Source organism: Passer montanus, unplaced genomic scaffold (assembly GCF_014805655.1).
Source record: "Passer montanus isolate IOZ18808 unplaced genomic scaffold, ASM1480565v1 scaffold166, whole genome shotgun sequence".
NCBI lineage: Eukaryota > Metazoa > Chordata > Aves > Passeriformes > Passeridae > Passer > Passer montanus.
In genome coordinates, this window is record NW_024363827.1 from 473,599 (window position 1) to 493,020 (window position 19,422).

General features: G+C 56.7%; 1 protein-coding gene across 2 annotated transcripts in view; it reads left to right on the plus strand.

The window, feature by feature from the left end:
• The first annotated feature begins 6,200 nt into the window (after positions 1-6,200).
• The window catches only part of NEGR1 (neuronal growth regulator 1), a 165,373-nt gene continuing 152,151 nt past the window's right edge, over positions 6,201-19,422 (plus strand). For both annotated transcript variants that reach the window (XM_039703662.1, XM_039703663.1), the window contains exon 1: positions 6,201-6,424. In XM_039703662.1, the coding sequence (XP_039559596.1) occupies positions 6,255-6,424 (170 nt within the window). In that variant the 5' untranslated portion in view covers positions 6,201-6,254. The remainder of the gene's footprint in view (positions 6,425-19,422) is intronic.

Genomic DNA, 19,422 nt, shown 5'->3' on the forward strand with positions numbered 1-19,422 from the left:
GTGTTTTGGCTTGGCCCCAGGGTGGAGAGTTGCAAACTGCTGCAATCCCTTCCTCTGTGGCCCAACAGGGAGGAGATTTCCCCACCACAGAGCAGTCACCACCACCAGATGCTATTGCTGGGGCAGCAGGATGCTCATCTGCTGTCACTCCCTGCTTCTTTCCCTGGGTTTGCTGAAAGCCAGCTCTTGGCCAGGGCAGGGATTGTCCCCCTGTGCTGGGGCACCTCCAGTGCTGGGGTCAGTTCTGTGCCAAGACAGACCCTGAGGGGCTGGAGCGTGTCCAGGGCAGGGAACACCCGGTGACCTTGGAGGGCTTTTCCAGGAGAAACAACTCAGTGATTCTTTGCTCAGCAAACTCCCTCCTCCCCCTGAGTGGCTCAGAGGCTCCGAGCAGTGGCACAGCCGAGCTCCCTGTGTGGGGGATCTGTTGTTGCAGCTCTCCAGCCCGGAACTCCCGGTGGATGTTTTCAAACCGCGCTCGCTCGCACCTCTTAAAATAGGGAGCAGTGGGCTGAGGGAGCTGACAGCACTCTCCTGCCTTTGGCACCAATATTAGCGAGCTGCTGGCGTTTGGCAATTATTTTCATCCTGCTCCATATGGTGAAGAAAATGTTTTCATTCCCCACGTAGCAGCAGAGTTCTCTGCGAGCCCTGTGCTGGGTGCAGGGTGGCGCTGCCCGGGGCTGCTGCAGCCCAAGCCCCGGAGTGCCCCTGCCAGGCACCTGCCCTGGGCTTCCAGGGCTCTTCTGTGCCAGGGCAGCGTGTCCGTGCTGCTCCTGGCTGAGAAAAGCTGCTCTGGGAGGTGCTGGGCAGCCCTGCTGGCCCTGGGGCTGAAGAGGGAGTTGTTCACTGTTTCTCCATGGAAAGGCTGGTTGAACGTGGGCAGGGGCTGCCCGGGCAGTGCGGCACTGATTGTCCTGGAAGGTGACCAGGGAAGGCCTGCATGTGGCACTCTGGGCTGGTGACAGGGCGGGGACCAGCCCCAGGCTGCACCCGCTGCTCTGGAGCTCTGTCCCGGCCTCTGACTCTGTGAATTTTGGTTTCTGCTGGGGTGTGAAGCCATCCTGCTCCAAAGGAGCTGTCTGCCCAGGGCAGGGCTGGGTCCCCAGCCCTGGAGGGGCTCAAAGCTCAAAGGCCACGTGCATGTGGCACCTGGGGACATGGGGCAGTGGTGGATGGGAGTGGTGGGCACGGGGTGGGAGCAGCTCTGCCTCCTGGTCTGCACCCGTGAAACCCTCCCAGGCAGGACAGAGCCCAGCACGGTGACAGCCCCAGTGCTGGGAGCACAGTAATTAGAGCCCGTGCTTTATAAAGAGGCACCCCTGGCTCTGCTCCTCCTCTGGGAGCTCCTTGTTATCTGTGTGCTGTGTGCCTGGCGCGGGCTGAGCTGTTCTCAGCCCTGCTCTGTCAGTTTGAAACCTGGAATCAGGCCCCTCAGATCTCTGCAAGCGAGGAGCTGCTCCTGTGCTGGGGGGATTCTTGCCTTACAGCTGGAGCTGCCAGCCCGGATGGGAGCGCAGCAGGGTTCTCCTGGCTTTGGGAGAACGGGAAATAATTCTGTATTTCACTGCGCACTCCTGTACACGGTTGTGTCAGAGATTATGCAGAAAATGGAAAATGCGTTTTATGGGGATTTTGGCATTCGCTTTCAATCCTATTAACAGAAAAACCCCACCTTTGTGTCAGGAATGCTGAAGTCATTGGTGACAGAGACACTTAAAAGGAAATTTCTGTTGATTCCAATGCTTGACAAAGTCACTATTTTCATTTTCCACATGTAAGAGATTTAAATAATAATAAGGAATAACAAAAAGGAGACAGATAAAAACTTTCCTTTTAAAATGTCAGGGTGCTGGGTTTGTGTTTTCTGAGCTTTATCCTTTGACTTACCTGCACCTTCCACCCCTTTTCCAAATGGAATTTAGTTTTCAGGGAGTGCCTTTTGAAAAGCCTTTTCAGGCTCTGACTGATGATCCGGTGGGATTGCTCTGGGTGAGCTCTTTTCCATAACTTCTGCAGAACCATCAGAAACTGCTCTTTGAAAACTAAAGCTGACAAATTATTTGGGTGCCCTGGGTTGTTTGTGTAAATTTTAGGCAGCTTGAGACTCTTTTGAAGAAAAGAACACTGAGCAGTGGCCAGGTGCTCCTTGGAAGGGTTTGTGCTGCAGCACAGGAGGAATGTTGTCCTCATTTCCGTGGTATTTTTGCTCCAGGAGAAAAAACAAAATGCAGCTGTATTAGAGATTATTACCTGAGAATTCCTAGGCCAGTTGGAATTATTACCTTTTTTCTTCCCTCAAAGATATTAAAATAATATTTAAAAACTAGTTTTACCTCCAGGAGCACTTTATTGATTTCCTCTTTGATTCTACTGCTCTTTGGCCATTGTGGAAACATTTAAACCTCCCAAACTTTCTGTGAATTTGGACATAAACCACAACTGTTAAAATTCTGTGTAGTGTGGATGGGTTTTTTGGATTTTTGTTGTTGCTGTGTCCCCTCCTTGTCCTGGGAGGGACTCAAAGCCCAGCCAGGGACAGGTGTCCCAGGTGGCAGGGACACCTCCCACTGTGCCAGGCTGCTGCCAGCCCCAGTGTCCAGCCTGGCCTGGGGCACTGCCAGGGATCCAGGGGAGCTGCTGGATGGACACTGTGTCCTGGAGGGATGGACACTGTGTCCTGGCGGGATGGACACTGTGTCCTGGCGGGATGGACACTGTGTCCTTGTGGGATGGACACTGTCCTGGCAGGATGGACACTGTCCTGGAGGGATGGCCACTGTCCTGGCAGGATGAAGGGCTCTGTGGCCAGTGCTCTGCCCACAGGCAGGTGCCAGCCCAGGAGCACGCTGCCTCTGTTGCTGTGCTCTGTTCCCGTGTGCCGTGGGGTACAGACCCAAAGCACGGATTCCCCTGGAGTTCGTTCTCCCTCCAGCTCCCATCTTGTGTCGCCAGCGGGAGGGAACGGGTGCAGGAGAGTTAAACACACAGAAGGAAACGAAGCAAAAAGCCAAGTGTGAAGTCTGGGAATCAGTCTTGAGTATTTGTGCAAACTGTTGAACGAATACTTGCAAACAACAACTAAATTTAGCTCTTTGAAATGGTTCTAAACAAAAATATGCAGCTGAATTACAGGGAATTATCATATGGCGTTAGCAGGGCTGGGTTTGAGGGACCTGGTGCTAAAGCAGCCAAACGCAGTCAGAGGGAGCTGGAGGTGCCTGCTGGGGAGGGTTCCTGTCTGCCCTCACGGGGAGTGCTCACTTGCCAGCCCCGTGCTGACGGCCAAAGGCCAGTGACAGCCTGGCATGTGGCAGAGCTGATTGTCCCCCTGTGCTGGCACTGCGCGGGCACCTCCAGTGCAGTGGGCACGGGCTGGACTCCGTGGGCTGGGAGGGCTTTTCCAGCCTCAGGCATTCTGTGAAACACTTATTCTGTGTGTGCACACATAGAGAGTTTTCCTCTTTTATTCTTCCCCCCCCCACCCTAAAATTCTTCCTGGGTTAGGGGAGGAGGTGGGGCAGATCCAGATGAAAGATTTCAGTCTCCAGACCAGCCCTGATTGGCACTACTGCTCCTGACCTGCTCATTTTTCCATTGATCTACAAATAACGTGAAAGGCAAGATATGAATCTAAAAATGAACAAAACAAAAAGCTTCATCTTTGTTATTATTGATTGAGATTTATAGGATCTTTTGCAAAGTGAATAAATGGTGCTGTGGGGAGATGCCTTTTGTCCTACTCACTCAAAGAGGAGCTAATTATTTGATTGTTTGTTAAGGTCAAGCGAGAGGAACATCATTTGGCTCATTAAAGGTTACAGAGCTCTCTCTGAAATGAGATGTGCACTGTTACATCCTGGGTGATCTGAGTGCTGTGTGAAGTTTGTCACATCCAGGCCCCGAGTCCCGTGTGGGCCCTGCTCTGGATGGGTTTGCAGGGATTGCTGGAGCTCACAGTGGTGTTCCCCTGAGGAGCACAAAGGCTGCTGGAGTTTGTGCCTCAGGAGTGCATGCTCTGGGCAGGTGTCCGAGGAGCTGTGCAGCTCTGCTAGAGGAGGGACCATGTTTCACTGAGGATTGCAGCTCTGCAGGACCAGGCTCCACTCTGAGGGGTCAGAGCTCTCCGGGGTGCACCCCATTGTCAAAGAGTTGTGATGGAAAGGGAAATATCTCCTTTGGGTGCATCCCAAAGGGGATGGAAGGAGGAGCAGAAAGCCTTGAGGAGCAGGGGTGGGGGTTTGCTGCTCCCCTTGTCACAGCCCTGTCTGGTTCCTGGAGCCCTTCAGGACCCTTCCCTTTCCAGCTACCTGCTGTGGGATGCGTTTGGTTGTTCCCTGGAGAAGCTCCCGGCTCTGGAGAGGCCCTGGGGGGGTGACTGTGAGTCTCTGAGTGGGCGGGGGGTGGTGGCAGGCTGAGGGGTGGACAGCTGCACCTCTGTGAGTGAGAGCACCCATACCGTGTGCCCAGCCAGCTCCCATTGCATGGCAGAGTTCCCAACAACACTTCTGGCACTTTGTGCTCACTGGTGCCAGTGAGAAGCTCCTGCTGCCACGTTCCGAGGGCTGGGCACTGTGGGCTGTGGCAGCTGCCCGTGTGGCACGGGGTGTGTCACTGGGCACTTGTGTTTGCTGCTCAAAGGAGCTCTGTGCCCTCCCAGCCACCCTGGGGAGCCAGCCCCGCTCTCCCCTCTCCTTCCCTGCCAAGGAAACTCTGCAGCCTCAGTGCTGCAGGAGAACAGGAAGAATTCCCTTTTGTGTTCGCTCGAATTTCTTCTGGCAGCTGGAAGCATCTAATGGGATGTGGTAATGAAGGGAGAAGCTTCCAGGAACGGGGATCTGGCCTTCCCGAAAGAGCCACCGGCAGAAGCATCCTGTTGTTACAGATCTGCTTCAGCTGGAACATTCTAGTCCCAAATCCTTCCCATGCCAGCCGTGGGGAGGGGAGGGGGGCGCACAGAGCGGTGCCCTGGCAGGGGATGAGCGGGACAGGGACAGCGGCACAGGCGGGCCGGGCTGTGGGAGGGACAGTCGGGACACTGTGTGCCAGATGTGCCGGAATCACCCTGGAACAGCCCCAGCGGAGTATTCCTGCAATTCCTGCTCCGCAGCGGCCCTGACGCAACTTCTCTGGAGCTCCAGAGGAGAGGAATTCCTGCGGGGAGCCGGGCCGAGCCTGCACGGTGCAGCCGGGGGTCTGTGAAGGGCTCAGCCTGGAATGTTTAACCTGGAAAGGGGGACAAAGGGTAAACACAGGCAGCAAACAGAACTGCTGCGTCTGCCACAGCCTGCCAGGGGTTTGTGTGTGCTGGAGAAGACCCCAGGGAAAAGAGGCTGCTCATTCCTGGCTGTCTGCAGCGAGTTCGGCTGCCAGGGGATGTTTTGCTTTTTTGAAGGGCTCTAGGTGTCCCAGTAGAAATTTGGAAAGAATCTGTCTGTGGATTTATGTTCCCTGGGAAAAGGCTCTTGATGGCCTGGTAGAATCTGTCAGGGAGGGTCTCCAGATGCCCTGCTGGAATCTTGGGGAGGAATGGGGGTGGTTTATCCCTCCTTGGTGTGAAGGTCGCTGGCTGTCCAGGTAGAATTCTGGGAAATCATCTGTCAATGGATTTTTGCTCCTTGGCAAAGGCTTCTCCATATCCTGGAAGAATCTTTCAGTGGATTTTAGGTCCTTGGCAAAGGTCTCTAGATGCCCTGGTAGAATTCTGGGAAATAACAGATCAGTGGGTTTTAGCTCCTTGGTGAAGATCTCTGAATGTCTTAGGACAATTTTAGGAAATAATCTGTTGGTGACTTTTCTTCCTCCTTGGTAAAGGTCTCTGGCTTCCCTGGTAGAATCTGGGGAAATAGCCTGTCAGTGGTTTATTTGCTCTTCGGTGAAGGTCTCCAGCCTAGATTTTTTTTTTTCTAGATGGAATATTAGGAAATGGAAGTACCGGAGTGGGCAACCCCGTGTTCCAGAAAGGTCTGGACCTTCCAGCAGGTCCCAGCGGAGCTGCCGGTGCCGTTCCCGGCGCTGGCTCTTGCCAAATCGGCCAGCTTCCACTCCGGGGCCGCGGGGTGGGCGGGCCGGGCTGCGGGAGGGCGGAGCGGGCGGCCCGGCAGAAGAGGGCCGAGCATCCCTCCGCCGCCGGGCCGGTTGCCAGGGCGACGGCTGCGTGGCAACGGGCTGGCAGCGGGGACCGCCCGCCGGAGCCTCGCCGGGAGCAGCAGCGCTCGCCCGCGCTCCGCCGCCGGGGCCGGCGCGGAGCGGAGATGGTGCCGCTGCTGCGGAGCGCCGGCGGCTCCCACCGGTGGCTGCCCGTCGTTTTCCTCGGCCTTTGCTGGTTCCTGCCTCCCGGGAGATTGGCCGCGCCGGGCGGAGACTTCCCGGGCTCTGCCGTGGACAATCTGGTGGTCAGGAAAGGGGACACGGCCGTGCTGAGGTAGGAGGCGGCGGCGGGCGGCAGGGATGGGGCACGGAGCTGCCGCAGCATCGCCGAGCTCCGGCGGGGCCCGGGCTGCCCCGGGCTGCGGGATCCGTCCCCTGCAGCGCCGGGCCGCCCGCCGGCTCCCGGCGCGGTTTCCTTCCGCGGTTTGCCCCTTTGCCCTCCATTGGGGAAGCCCTGGCTGTTGCTGGAAGTTTAGAAATGGGGTGTCGGGGTGGAACGATGCAGTTTTGGCTTCCAGCAGCAGTTTGGTGGCTCTGCAGAGCGAGCAGCGCGGGGCTGTGGCAGGGAGAGGACGACTAAACCCTGCCAGGAGCGTTAGCATCGGCATTATTTATTTTGATACACAGTTCTATATTTCCCAACGATTGGAAGGCTGGCTCCATGCCACGAGGAGATTTTGTGCTTCCCGTGGCTCTGTTCCTGCCTCTCCTAATGGACCCTGTGCTCCCGGATCTCCTGTCTCTTGACTGGAGCAAATTTGTTTACCAGCAATCAGACACCACAATCTACTCGAACCTATCCTCTGCCTTGATATAATTTTCCCCCAGCCCCCACTGTAACTTTTTATCCGTGTGTTCCACTTTGCCTTGATCCTACCACAGTTCCAAGCCCCCATTTTCTCCTTCTCTGGAATACGGTTTCAGTCGGTTGAAGCTCCTGGCTGGTGAGAAATCTGATTTAATTAGCAGCACTTCTCAGCTGTGAGGTCTCTGGCTGCATTATTTTTTGTTGGGCTGTCACGGAAATCTCGAGGTTACAATGCATTTTATCCACGAGCATTTTTAATGATCCAAGAGTCTGCTGTAAAATGCTGCATGAGGCATTTTCGGTAGCGATTTGGAAGCGTTTTTAGGCTGCTCCTGTTGTAGTAGCTCCTGAAAATACAGTAGATGTCTATGTAGGGCAGCTGACAAGTGGTTTTTATGTGTACCTCAATTATCCTCTGTATTTTGAGACGTGCTCAGGTCCTCGTGCCTTCTGTGGCACAAATGGAGAATCAAAGGAAATAACAATTAAAAAGTGGTTTATTTGTACTGTTGCAGGGAAAGTAACTTGATGGGTTCAGAGGCTGTTAAGGCACACTCAGCCGCTATTAAACACTGTTAGTGCTCAAATATGTTCCAAGCTGCCTTATTAAAGAGCGGTGCGATGGCTCCCGAGGTGAGCTCCGCCGGGGCTCGGCTGGAGCCCAGCCCGGCCGCCGGGCCTGCTGCCTGCAGCTCGCTGCCGGTGCAGCTGGGCGCGTTACATAAACGAGCTGGGAGCTCGGGGCTGCCGGGGAGCATCCCTGGGGTCTCGCTGGTGTGTGTGTTTGGGCAGAGGCTGCTGCAGGAAGCGCTGGCAGCGCTGCTGAGCCCCGGCGCGGAGCGGCGGGATGCTGGAATGCCGGTGCTGCGGCTGGCTCTGCTCCTCGTGCCCTCGGGGGGTAAAACGGGGGTTATTCTGGTGTCAGCTGCTAACCTGAGCGGGGAAAGGCAGGATGGCAGCGTGGCCAGGCTCCTCGGCCCGAGCCTCTGCTGCCCGTCACCTCCGCTCCTCCGGGGCTGTCCCTGCCGGCAGGTGCTGTGAATGTGCCTCAGTGCACAGGGAAGGGATTGCTCTGGCTGCTGGGAGTATCGGAAATCGGCTCTTTGTTTAAACTGCAGCGGGCTGGGAATTTGGGCGCTGGGGAAGGAGTTTGTTTGCTGCTCGGAGCTCCGGAGCTGGCTGCTCTCAGCCGTGCCCGCACACCGGAGCTGGCTGCTCTCAGCCGTGCCCGCACACCGGAGCTCTGAGCCGTGAGCCGTGCCCGCAGCTCCGGAGCTGGCTGCTCTCAGCCGTGCCCGCACACCGGAGCTCTGAGCCGTGCCCGCAGCTCCGGAGCTCTGAGCCGTGCCCGCAGCTCCGGAGCTCTGAGCCGTGCCCGCAGCTCCGGAGCTCTGAGCCGTGCCCGCAGCTCCGGAGCTCTGAGCCGTGCCCGCAGCTCCGGAGCTCTGAGCCGTGCCCGCAGCTCCGGAGCTCTGAGCCGTGCCCGCAGCTCCGGAGCTCTGAGCCGTGCCCGCAGATCTGGAGCTCTGCTCTCAGCCGTGCCCGCACACCGGAGCATTCTCTGCTCAGCCGTGCCCGCAGCTCCGGAGCTGGCTGCTCTCAGCCGTGCCCGCACACCGGAGCTCTGAGCCGTGCCCGCAGCTCCGGAGCTCTGAGCCGTGCCCGCAGATCTGGAGCTCTGCTCTCAGCCGTGCCCGCACACCGGAGCTCTGAGCCGTGCCCGCAGCTCCGGAGCTCTGAGCCGTGCCCGCAGATCTGGAGCTCTCTGCGCTCAGCCGTGCCCGCAGATCTGGAGCTGTCTAAATTCAGCCGTGCCCGCAGCTCCGGAGCTCCAGAGCTGGCTGCGCTCCGCAGCTCTGCCTCTCCCGGCAGGATGGTTCCCGCGGCCAGCTGGTGCTGATTCCCCCTCTCTGCTCCGGGCTCAGCCTCCCTCTGCCGCGAGGGCTCCAAAGGCTCCGTCCGTGGTGCGAGGGCAGCGCCCAGAGCAGCTCCGGGCTTGAGCCGCTGCTGGAACAGGGCGGCATTGCCGCGGCTCTGAGCCAGCATCGCCGAGCCTGCGGGGCTCAGGGTGATCTCTGAGCTGGAGCCACCCGGGCCCGGGCCTGGGGCTGCCCTCGCCGGGGCTCTGGCTGCAGCTGGGCACCTGCCCGTGCCCTGAGGGGGAGAGCAGAGGGCATCCCGTGGGACCGGGGACAAACTTCCCCTCACGAGTCTCGCTTTGTGCTGCTGTGCCCGGGAGAAGGCGCAGAGCCCCTTTTGATGAGCGCAGGGTCAGGCTGAGCTGGTCCCGGCCCCAGCTCTCACACCGAGGTTTGTCTGCCTGAAGGTGGGGAGTAAAGGCTCCTTGCCCTGCTGGGGCTCTCCAGGGGAAGCCTCTGTTTGCTAACAGTAAGAAAGTTCAGCTCCCTCATTTTAATGGTTAATTCATATCTCAGTGCGATCATTTGGGATCAAGCACAGAGTTTTCTGGAGGATCTCTCCCTCCCTGTCCCGGTGCTCCTGGAGCGTGGCTCCCTGGCTGCTGCTCCTGCTCAGCCCAACCCCACCCCTCACCCATGGCCCCGGAGGGGTGGGTGCCCTCCCCACCCTGTGCCAGGCCTGGGTGGGGCTGGATGGTGCTTTGCTGCTGCCCCCCAGGTGGCACAGGCTGCTGGGACTGTCCCCTGGTGGCACTGGGATGCTGGGACTGTCCCCTGCTGCCCAGGTGGCACAGGCTGCTGGGACTGTCCCCTGGTGGCACTGGGATGCTGGGACTGTCCCCTGCTGCCCAGGTGGCACAGGCTGCTGGGACTGTCCCCTGGTGGCACTGGGATGCTGGGACTGTCCCCTGCTGCCCAGGAGGCACAGGGTGCTGGGACTGTCCCCTGGTGTACAGGCCAGCACTCCCACCAGCAGCAGTCACAGTGCCCACGTGTCCCTTCCCGAGGGACTGACGGAAGAGAAGGTTTGCTAAGGATGTCACCTGCTCTCAGCCGTGCCCGCACACCGGAGCTCTGAGCCGTGCCCGCAGCTCCGGAGCTCTGAGCCGTGCCCGCAGATCTGGAGCTCTGCTCTCAGCCGTGCCCGCACACCGGAGCTCTGAGCCGTGCCCGCAGCTCCGGAGCTCTGAGCCGTGCCCGGCTCCGGAGCTGGCTGCTCTCAGCCGTGCCCGCACACCGGAGCTCTGAGCCGTGCCCGCAGCTCCGGAGCTCTGAGCCGTGCCCGCAGATCTGGAGCTCTCTGCGCTCAGCCGTGCCCGCAGATCTGGAGCTGTCTAAATTCAGCCGTGCCCGCAGCTCCGGAGCTCCAGAGCTGGCTGCGCTCCGCAGCTCTGCCTCTCCCGGCAGGATGGTTCCCGCGGCCAGCTGGTGCTGATTCCCCCTCTCTGCTCCGGGCTCAGCCTCCCTCTGCCGCGAGGGCTCCAAAGGCTCCGTCCGTGGTGCGAGGGCAGCGCCCAGAGCAGCTCCGGGCTTGAGCCGCTGCTGGAACAGGGCGGCATTGCCGCGGCTCTGAGCCAGCATCGCCGAGCCTGCGGGGCTCAGGGTGATCTCTGAGCTGGAGCCACCCGGGCCCGGGCCTGGGGCTGCCCTCGCCGGGGCTCTGGCTGCAGCTGGGCACCTGCCCGTGCCCTGAGGGGGAGAGCAGAGGGCATCCCGTGGGACCGGGGACAAACTTCCCCTCACGAGTCTCGCTTTGTGCTGCTGTGCCCGGGAGAAGGCGCAGAGCCCCTTTTGATGAGCGCAGGGTCAGGCTGAGCTGGTCCCGGCCCCAGCTCTCACACCGAGGTTTGTCTGCCTGAAGGTGGGGAGTAAAGGCTCCTTGCCCTGCTGGGGCTCTCCAGGGGAAGCCTCTGTTTGCTAACAGTAAGAAAGTTCAGCTCCCTCATTTTAATGGTTAATTCATATCTCAGTGCGATCATTTGGGATCAAGCACAGAGTTTTCTGGAGGATCTCTCCCTCCCTGTCCCGGTGCTCCTGGAGCGTGGCTCCCTGGCTGCTGCTCCTGCTCTGCCCGACCCCACCCCTCACCCATGGCCCTGGAGGGGTGGGTGCCCTCCCCACCCTGTGCCAGGCCTGGGTGGGGCTGGATGGTGCTTTGCTGCTGCCCCCCAGGTGGCACAGGCTGCTGGGACTGTCCCCTGGTGGCACTGGGATGCTGGGACTGTCCCCTGCTGCCCAGGAGGCACAGGGTGCTGGGACTGTCCCCTGGTGTACAGGCCAGCACTCCCACCAGCAGCAGTCACAGTGCCCACGTGTCCCTTCCCGAGGGACTGACGGAAGAGCAGGTTTGCCAAGGATGTCACTGGGCACCTGTTTTGATACAGTAGCTCCTCAGCATGGGGATTTTAAAGAAAACTCCTCCTTAGCCGAGGAGCTCTGCCTGTGGTGAGTTATTTCTGCAGCCTCCGTAATTAAAGCCTGCTCCCTTTTGTTTGGTTTCAATGGGTGATGGATCCCCGCGGTCCCAACTGTTTGTGTTTGTTGGAGTTGGAAGAAATTCTGTCAGTAACGCAGTTGTTTTGCATGGCAGAATAATTTTGGGAAGCTGCTGATTTCCAGCAGTAGAATTCCATCCTGCGTCCTTTCTGTATTCTTCCCAGGCAGCTGGTTAAGATTTTATGAGAACACACGAGGAAGGAGAGAGCAAGTTCTAAAGGATGGTTTTATTAAAAGAATAAATTGGTGCGTTGTGCACTGGTAGGAGCTCAGGAACCAGCTGTGTGTTCAGAAGCAGGCTTCTGCCGTGACCCTCTGCACCATCCCTCAGGACAGGGATCAGTCACCCTGTGCTCCAGCACATCGCTGTTCCTGACAGCACACGCGGCAATTTCGGGAGGGGAGTGGTTTAGGAGAGGTGACAAAGGCAGGGGAGCCGGCAGGGACAGCCCGTGTCACCTCCCGTGTCACCTCCCGTGTCACCTCCCTCCCTGCCCCGGAGCAGGGCTGGACACCCAGGGAAAACAGAGGCCACCTCCAGCTGGGATGGGGGCTGCTCCCCCTTCCCGGGAGGTGGAGGGGGATGTGGGGAGGGCAGGGGAGAGCTCCCCTCAGCATGGCACAGGAGGCACTGCTGCTGCTGTGGGAACAGCAAGAATTCCCCTTCCCCGTGCTGGAGCTGCTCCGGGCAGTGCCAGCAGTGCCCGCAGACCCAGCTGCAGCTGGGAGCCCAGATCCCCTTGGAGACTGGAAAGCGCAAAGCTGAAGATGATCAAAGGGGTTTTTCTAGCGAGTAAAGGTTTTTTATTGTGTGTTTTGTTTTCCTCAAAGCTCGGGGGTAATGAAACCAAGCCTGAGTGAGAGTACCTTTATAGTACCTGTGCGTTGTGTCAGCACAGCAAATTGGGCTGTGGAAGTTGTCATGGTTTCTAAAAAAGCAGAAGATCTTTTCAGCAGTGTGTGGCTCCAGAGGACTTTGGGGCAGGTGTGCTCTGCAGTCTGGGCACTGCTGTGGGCTCTTCATGGGCAGTGGAGCTGGCTCCCTGGGGCTGGTGCCCCCGGAGGCTGGCAGGGAGGAGCAGGAGAGCTGCACGGCAGGGGTCTGTGTCCAGCTGTGGTCACAGGGCTGGGCTCCTGTCTGACCTGGCTGGGAAGCCCAGGGCCCAGTTCTGGGCCAGGTCAGTGAGATGCAGCCACGTGTCTGACCACGTCTGGGCTGAGGCTGGGGCAGCCAGGGCTCGCCTGAGGGGTGATTGTAGGAAAAAGCCTTTTTTGGTCACAGATCAGGAGCTTTGGGGCTCTTTGGTTTGTTTGCTGAATTGGAAATGCAGCTTGGCTGCTTTTCTGCACCTTGGAGAGTTCCAGGTCCGTGTCCTGGGCAGTGGCACTGTCCCCTGCCGTGAACACTGGGGCTGGCTTCCTCAGCCCCAGGGGCTCAAAACAACATGACAGCATTAAGGTCAGCACCCTGGATTTATCCTGGAGCTCCCTGGCAGTGCTGCCTGAGCTGTGAATCCCCTGCATGCTCCCGTCCTGGGAACAGCCAGCTCTCTGGGGAGCCTGTGGGGCTGGAGCACCTCTGTTGAGCAAACTTTGCATCCAAAACTGATCAGCTCCTCAGAAGGATATGGGTGCCTAATTAATATTTAAATTACTGAGGGGCCAATAACTTCTGGAGACTGGGATTTACCAGTTTTGCCTTCTTTTGCAAGAAGAGCCGTGCTTTGTAGCTGAGAGCCTTTGCCTAAGGGGCGGTGGTGTGCTGGGAGGGCTGTGACACGTCTGTCAGACACCCATCCACTGTCATTTGTGCTGTGAGAGCCGAGCACTTGGAAAGCAGTTCTGCAGCAGGAAGAGAGCGGCTGGACAGTGAGTTCATGCAGCAGTTGGAATTCTGAGATGCTCTGTGCATCCCAGCATCCCAGTGCCCCCCGTGCCTGCCCGGGGCTGGCTGTGGCTGTGAACACTGGTGTCTGTGCAGAGTGTAAGAAATGGAAAAGTCCCCTTCTTTCCTTTGTGATTTCACAAGGTTCATTTCTTGACTTCCACACTCTCGATATTCTGGTGCAATTTGGGGTGATAAATCTTCATCTCCGTGGGGTTTCATTCCTGCAATGTGACCGTGGGACGTGCAGGCTCCTCTGCACACCCCCAGCAAATGAAGTTGTTGTTTGCATAAGAATTTCCTCTTCCCAGTCCCTGCCAATTATTAAACAAGCACATTATGGCACTTGCCTCTTGTCTGCGCGGCAATAATAAATAAATTCAGTGCAAATTAAAATAATTTATCATTTTAAATGATGGTGAATGTTTCAGCTGTTCTGCAGAGGAACTAACAAAACAAGGAGTCAGTAAGGGATGAAAACCGGGATTTGCTCCAAGGGGCTGTTTTGTTGAGGAGAAAACAGAGACTTAATGACTTTCTCCTTGTCACCGTGTGTGAGCTGAGTGCAGCTGATGTCCCAGGGGAGGGACCTCAGGGGTCTGGGGCACTGCTGCCCTGGGCCAGGCAGCCCACGGGGCTGAACAAGGAACGGGGCTGGAATGGGGCTGGAATGGGGCTGGAATGGGGCTGCTGCTTCTGCCCCTCTGGGGAGCTCCTGGGAGCAATCCCAAAGTGATCCCTGTGGGCTTTCCTCAGGAGCTGGAGCCCTGCCCCAGGCGTGTGAGGTGTGAGCCAGGGCAGGGGCAGTGTTGTGGGAGCAGGGCTGACTGCCCTGATCCCACTGGGAATGGGCACTCCAGGGCTGGCTGTCCTGATCCCACTGGGAATGGGACAGTCCAGGGCTGGCTGTCCTGATCCCACTGGGAATGGGGCACTCCAGGGCTGGCTGTCCTGATCCCAGGGGAATGGGGCACTCCAGGGCTGGCTGTCCTGATCCCAGGGGAACGGGGCTGGAATGGGGCTGGCTGTCCTGATCCCACTGGGAATGGGGCACTCCAGGGCTGGCTGTCCTGATCCCAGGGGAACGGGGCTGGAATGGGGCTGGCTGTCCTGATCCCACTGGGAATGGGGCACTCCAGGGCTGGCTGTCCTGATCCCACTGGGAATGGGGCACTGCTGAGAGCTGGCTGGCTCTCGGTCTCTGCTGGAGCTGGTGGCAGGGTTCAGCACAAGCTGTACATTATCCCTGATGCCATCTGCCATGGGATCAGAGCCTCCCTACCCAAATCCCCTGGGCAGAGGCTGCTGGGGGCAGGGCTGTGCTCCGAGCAGTGACAAAGGAGCTGGGACTGCCCGTTGAGCCCCAGTTCTTGTCTCAGCCCCTGCCAGCAGAGGACTGGCATGGCAAATGCCCCCTGAGTTCCTGCTCCTGCTGTTGCAGCCCTGGACTGCCAGCTCTGAGTCTCCACTGGTGTCCATGGAGCATCTCCTGGCTGCATGGCCCTGGCCCAGCCTGGCTGGGTGTCCTCCCTCTGCCCCTGCAGTGCGCTCGCAGGGCTCAGGTGGGGCTCCAGAAGGGCTCAGGTGGGGCTCCAGCAGGGCCCAGCCTGGCTGGGTGTCCTCCCTTTGCCCCTGCAGTGCGCTCACAGGGCTCAGGTGGGGCTCCAGAAGGAGGGGTGAGGCAGACAGTGCAGTCCCCGTTGATGGGCTGTGCTGGGCTCAGCGAGGGCATGGCTGGGTGCTCAGAGCCCTTTCCACCCAAACCTCTCTTGGAGAGACTTCTCTCTGCAGTTTCTCTGTGGACTGTGCTGTTGTGTCCGGGCCAGGGAGGGGAGGGGTGGGCAGTGCCTGTGCACCAGCTCCCAGGTGCAGAGCCCTGGCCACATCCATGGGAGGAGGGGCAGCAGGAATCTGTTATGAAAGTGGCCTAATTATAACGAGCAGTTTTCCCCCTGGCTGGAACAAGTGGAGTAGAAAATTGTACTAGACTTTTCACTCAGAGACTATTAAAGAGCAGAGGAAGAGAGAACAAAATACAGCTTTTGTCACAGCTCTTTTAGTTTCTTTTTTTTTGGTATCGAGTCCTGCACATGGTCAGAAATCATTTCAAATTAATTTAATTATCGTATTTAGTATTTGGTTTGTGGTTTTTTTTAACCTGATAAACCCCCTTGGTGTTCCATTTCTGGCAGTGTGAAGGTGCAAGGGCTGAGCACAAGCCACAGGCAGCAAATTAAAGGTGGCTAACGAGGTCACCCGGGGGCACTGCAGCTGGGGTGGCCCCAGGCTGGGGACACGCTGGGCTGAGCCCCCCGGGGAGCCAGGGGTGGAAATGCCTCTTGCAGCCCAGCTGGGAGGAGGTGCTGCACGGGCTGAGGGCTCCAGGGACAGGGACAGCTCAGGGTGGGGCACACAGGCTCCCAGGGCACCCTACAGGAGCAGGGAACGGCTGGGGCTGAAGGAGGGCAGATCTACATTGGACATTGGGAAGAGATTCTTCAGCCCAAACAAGAGTCAGTCTCTGATTCCCTGGGTTTCACACAAACTCAGGTTTAGTGGCCTCCTCCAGCTTTGGTTTCTCTGGCGTGGGTTTGGTTTCTGTACCTACAGCTCCAAGCATCGCCCCAGAATATTCACCCTGAGCTGTTCTCAGTGGGGTGCTGCATTCTCCTCATGATTTATTGGAGCTGTGCTGACCAGATCAACTACCCAAACCCCTTTGGGGCTCCATGGACACCTTCTGAGTGTCCCTTCCCCAGCCAGTTCTGGATTCTTGGCTCCTGGCCTGGCTCTGCCCTCAGTCACAACCACCTCAACCCACAGAGAGAAAGAAATGCACTGAGTCATCCTTAACCTTCTATTCCACTCTTTAATTTGCATTAGTACCTCAAAACAATATCCCTTCTGAGCCCTCCCTCAGCTAATCTTGTGAAAGGAAAATGGATTTGGACATGTATAAAACATGAAAAGTCACGGAATCAAAAAAGTGGATGAAATTCACAGCAATCAAGCTTTTCAAGGCAGCCAGCCCAGAACCATCACACTGGAATTAAAAATAAATTTGGTTACAGGAAATCATCTCCTCTGCTGTTCCCCTTGGTGGGCTGGTACAAAAGAGCAGGAGGCAGCAGAGCCCGTGGCAAGGGGGGCTTCAGGAGGGCTGGGATGCAGTGCTCAGGCTGTGCTCCCAGCTGGAACGGAGTCCTGTGGGCTGGAACAGCCTCCTGGGGCTGGGAGAGACGGGAGGGAGGGCAGGGGCACTGCTGGGGACAGGGGCCATGGGACCAGGGACAGCCACGGTGGCCGAGGGAGCCGTGTTCAGAGAGCCCTGAGCCACCCATTATCCTGGGCTGTGCTGGAACCCCCAAAGCTGCTCCGGAGCTTGAGATATCCCCTGGAACCACTGAGCCTCACAGGGAGCCCTGTGCCCCTCCCAGCACGGGCACTGCCACCCTGCCTGGGTGAGGATGAGGGGAGCAGTCAGACCATCAGGGGCAGAGCCAGAAACAGCCACTGCCACTTCTGGGGAGAAAACACAATCTTTGTCAGCTCAGTGCATCAATCACACGGCCCAGGACACCTCTGCTGGGCAGGAGGTTGGGTGTGCAAGAGAAGTGGGGCTGGGCTGGAATTCCCAGAGCAGCTGTGGCTGCCCCTGGATCCCTGGCAGTGCCCAAGGCCAGGCTGGGCACTGGGGCTGGAGCACCTGGGACAGTGGGAGGTGTCCCTGCCAGGGCAGGGGGTCTGGAAGGGGATGAGATTTAAAGTCCCTGCCAACCCAAACCGAGTCTGGGAGTCTGTGAATTTCTCCCCTTGAGAATTCTGTGTTTATAGAATTGTTTTGTTTGTTTGGGTTGGTTTTGGTTTGGTATTTTTCATTGCTTTGTTTGCTTTTACTTTTCCCTTTTGTTATGTTTTGTTTTCTGTTGCATGTTTTGTTCTGGCAGCTGTGTGCAGCATCCTGGGTTCCTGATTTTCTGGGGATGTTGGCTCAGGCTGCCCCAGCCCCTGATGTGGCACCTCCCTCCCAGCAAACCCTCCCTCTGTGGGATCGACATTCTGACCCTGTTCTGGGGGAGCTTTTTAACATTCCTGTGCCCTCAACAAAACAGAGACTGTTCCTGTAGTGGTTCCAAAAACATTTTCACTAGCTAAGAAATTCTTTAAATAGTCCTCACTGAGTGAGGCTGCTAATTTGCATGACAGCTTGATTAAACGTAACCTGCTTCCACACTTAATTTATTTTGAAACTGCCCAACGTTTTCATTCCATGCCATTAATTTTACATTAGTAGACTGGCTTGATTATTTAAGAAGGAAGGTAGTTTTATCATCTTCGTTGGTGTAAGTTCAAATCCATGCTGAAAAATGCTCTGAAAGTGGTTAAAAATAACAAAAGCCTTTGCTCCACATAAAGATCTGTTGGACCTGGTGGTGTGATGCAGAAGGAAATGAAGATTTAGGTGCTTTAGTGATCATCTTTGGCTTCAGCAGAACTTGCAAACGTGGCTCCGTGTTGCAATGTCTATTCTGAGCGTGTGGGTTTGGGGACCCAAAAAGGCAATGTTTAAGGGTGCATCTTGCACAGGTGCTCCATTTTCCCCAGGAAGTGATATTTTTAGGGAACAGGAGTCTCGGAGGTTCGGGCAGAGCTGTGGCACTTCCCCCTTGCAGTGGATCTGTTCCAGAAATGGGCCACAGCTCTTTGCTTTCCAAGGGGCTGGGCTGCCTCACGTTGGTGCCAAGTCCTGCAGAAAAGGGTCCAGGCAAGATCCTCAAAAACTCATTTCTATACTAATTTAATCAGCTTCTCTTTCCAGGGCAAGACTTGCACAGAAACAGAATATTTCAGATTTCTTGCAAAACTGGAGCCTAAACTAAAAATTATTTAGGTTATCAGCCATCTGTTCTCAAAGGATGGTTCCACGAGCATGGCTGTGAATGCATTTTTTAGGTAAAGCTCAGGAAATTCCTCTTTTTTCTTTTCAATTTTTTTTTTTGTTCCCTTTTGAATGTTCCTATTATCCCACACTTTTGCCCTGCAGGCAGGTTCTGGATCCTTCTGGATCCCCTTGGTTACTCCCTCATTTCCTCTCCCTCTGCTCTTGGAAACTCAACTTGCAGTCTCCACGAGGATGGCACAGAGATGTTTTTCTATTTCAGATCTGCAGACTGAAATGTTCACTTTATCTGCTGAACTGTCCTTGTAGGTACCTACCAAGGAGCTCAAGATTCCACTAAAAGAGAATAAAATCCCTTCAGTCTGATTTCTGCCAGTGCCCAGGACAGGACTCTCCCTGGGCAGCTGTGCCAAGGCCTGGGCACCCTTTCCATGGGGAAATTCCTGCTGACACTTTCAGGGATGAGAGGAATGGGAGATAACGAAGAGGGAAGCTGCTCAAAGGCACATCCCAACAAGCTGGGTCTGTTTTAAACCCAGACTTTATGTTGGGCCCTAACTCAACACCACGGCAAAGCCCCAGGGCCAGGATCCAGCGGTGGCACAGCTGGGCACGGAGGAGAATCCCAAAGCTCTGCTGGTGTGGAAACACGCTGGGACCTGTTTTCCCAAAGCTGTGGGCAGAGCAGGAAGGGGCAGAGGAGGGAGAGAAATATTGTATGGGAAATAAAAAATGTTTATGGGGGGAAGCTTCAGGAGCTCTGGCTAATTAGTTTGGCAGAATGGCATTAGGCACCCTCATTGTGCTGGAGAATGTTTTCATGTCAGAAACCTCTGAAAATCCAATCTTGGCAAAAAACCCATAATGCAAACTAATGACTAAAAGCTGAAACTGAACAATTCCAACTTAGCTGTGAAGCGAGGGTTTTAGAGGCAATTAACTGCTGGAATCAGCTCTCAGAGCAAAGCAGGGCTCCTCAGCTCTCGAGGCTGCTTGCCTCTGCAGAAGGTACCTCGAGGCCTTTTGTTGAGCTGGATGATGTCAGCAAGGGGTTTCTTGGGCAGAGGGAAAGGAGAAATTCCTCTTTTCCCACCCCAGAGGGGTGCAGGGCTGTCCTGAAGCCCAGCTCCCCCCACCAGCACTGCTGGTGTCACAGCAGAGAACAACCCTGGGCTCTTTTGAGGATTTCCTGGATCCAGAACTTTGTTTCTGAGTGTTGGTGGGTGTCACTGTGCAATTAATTCTGTTCTTTAAAAGACATTAA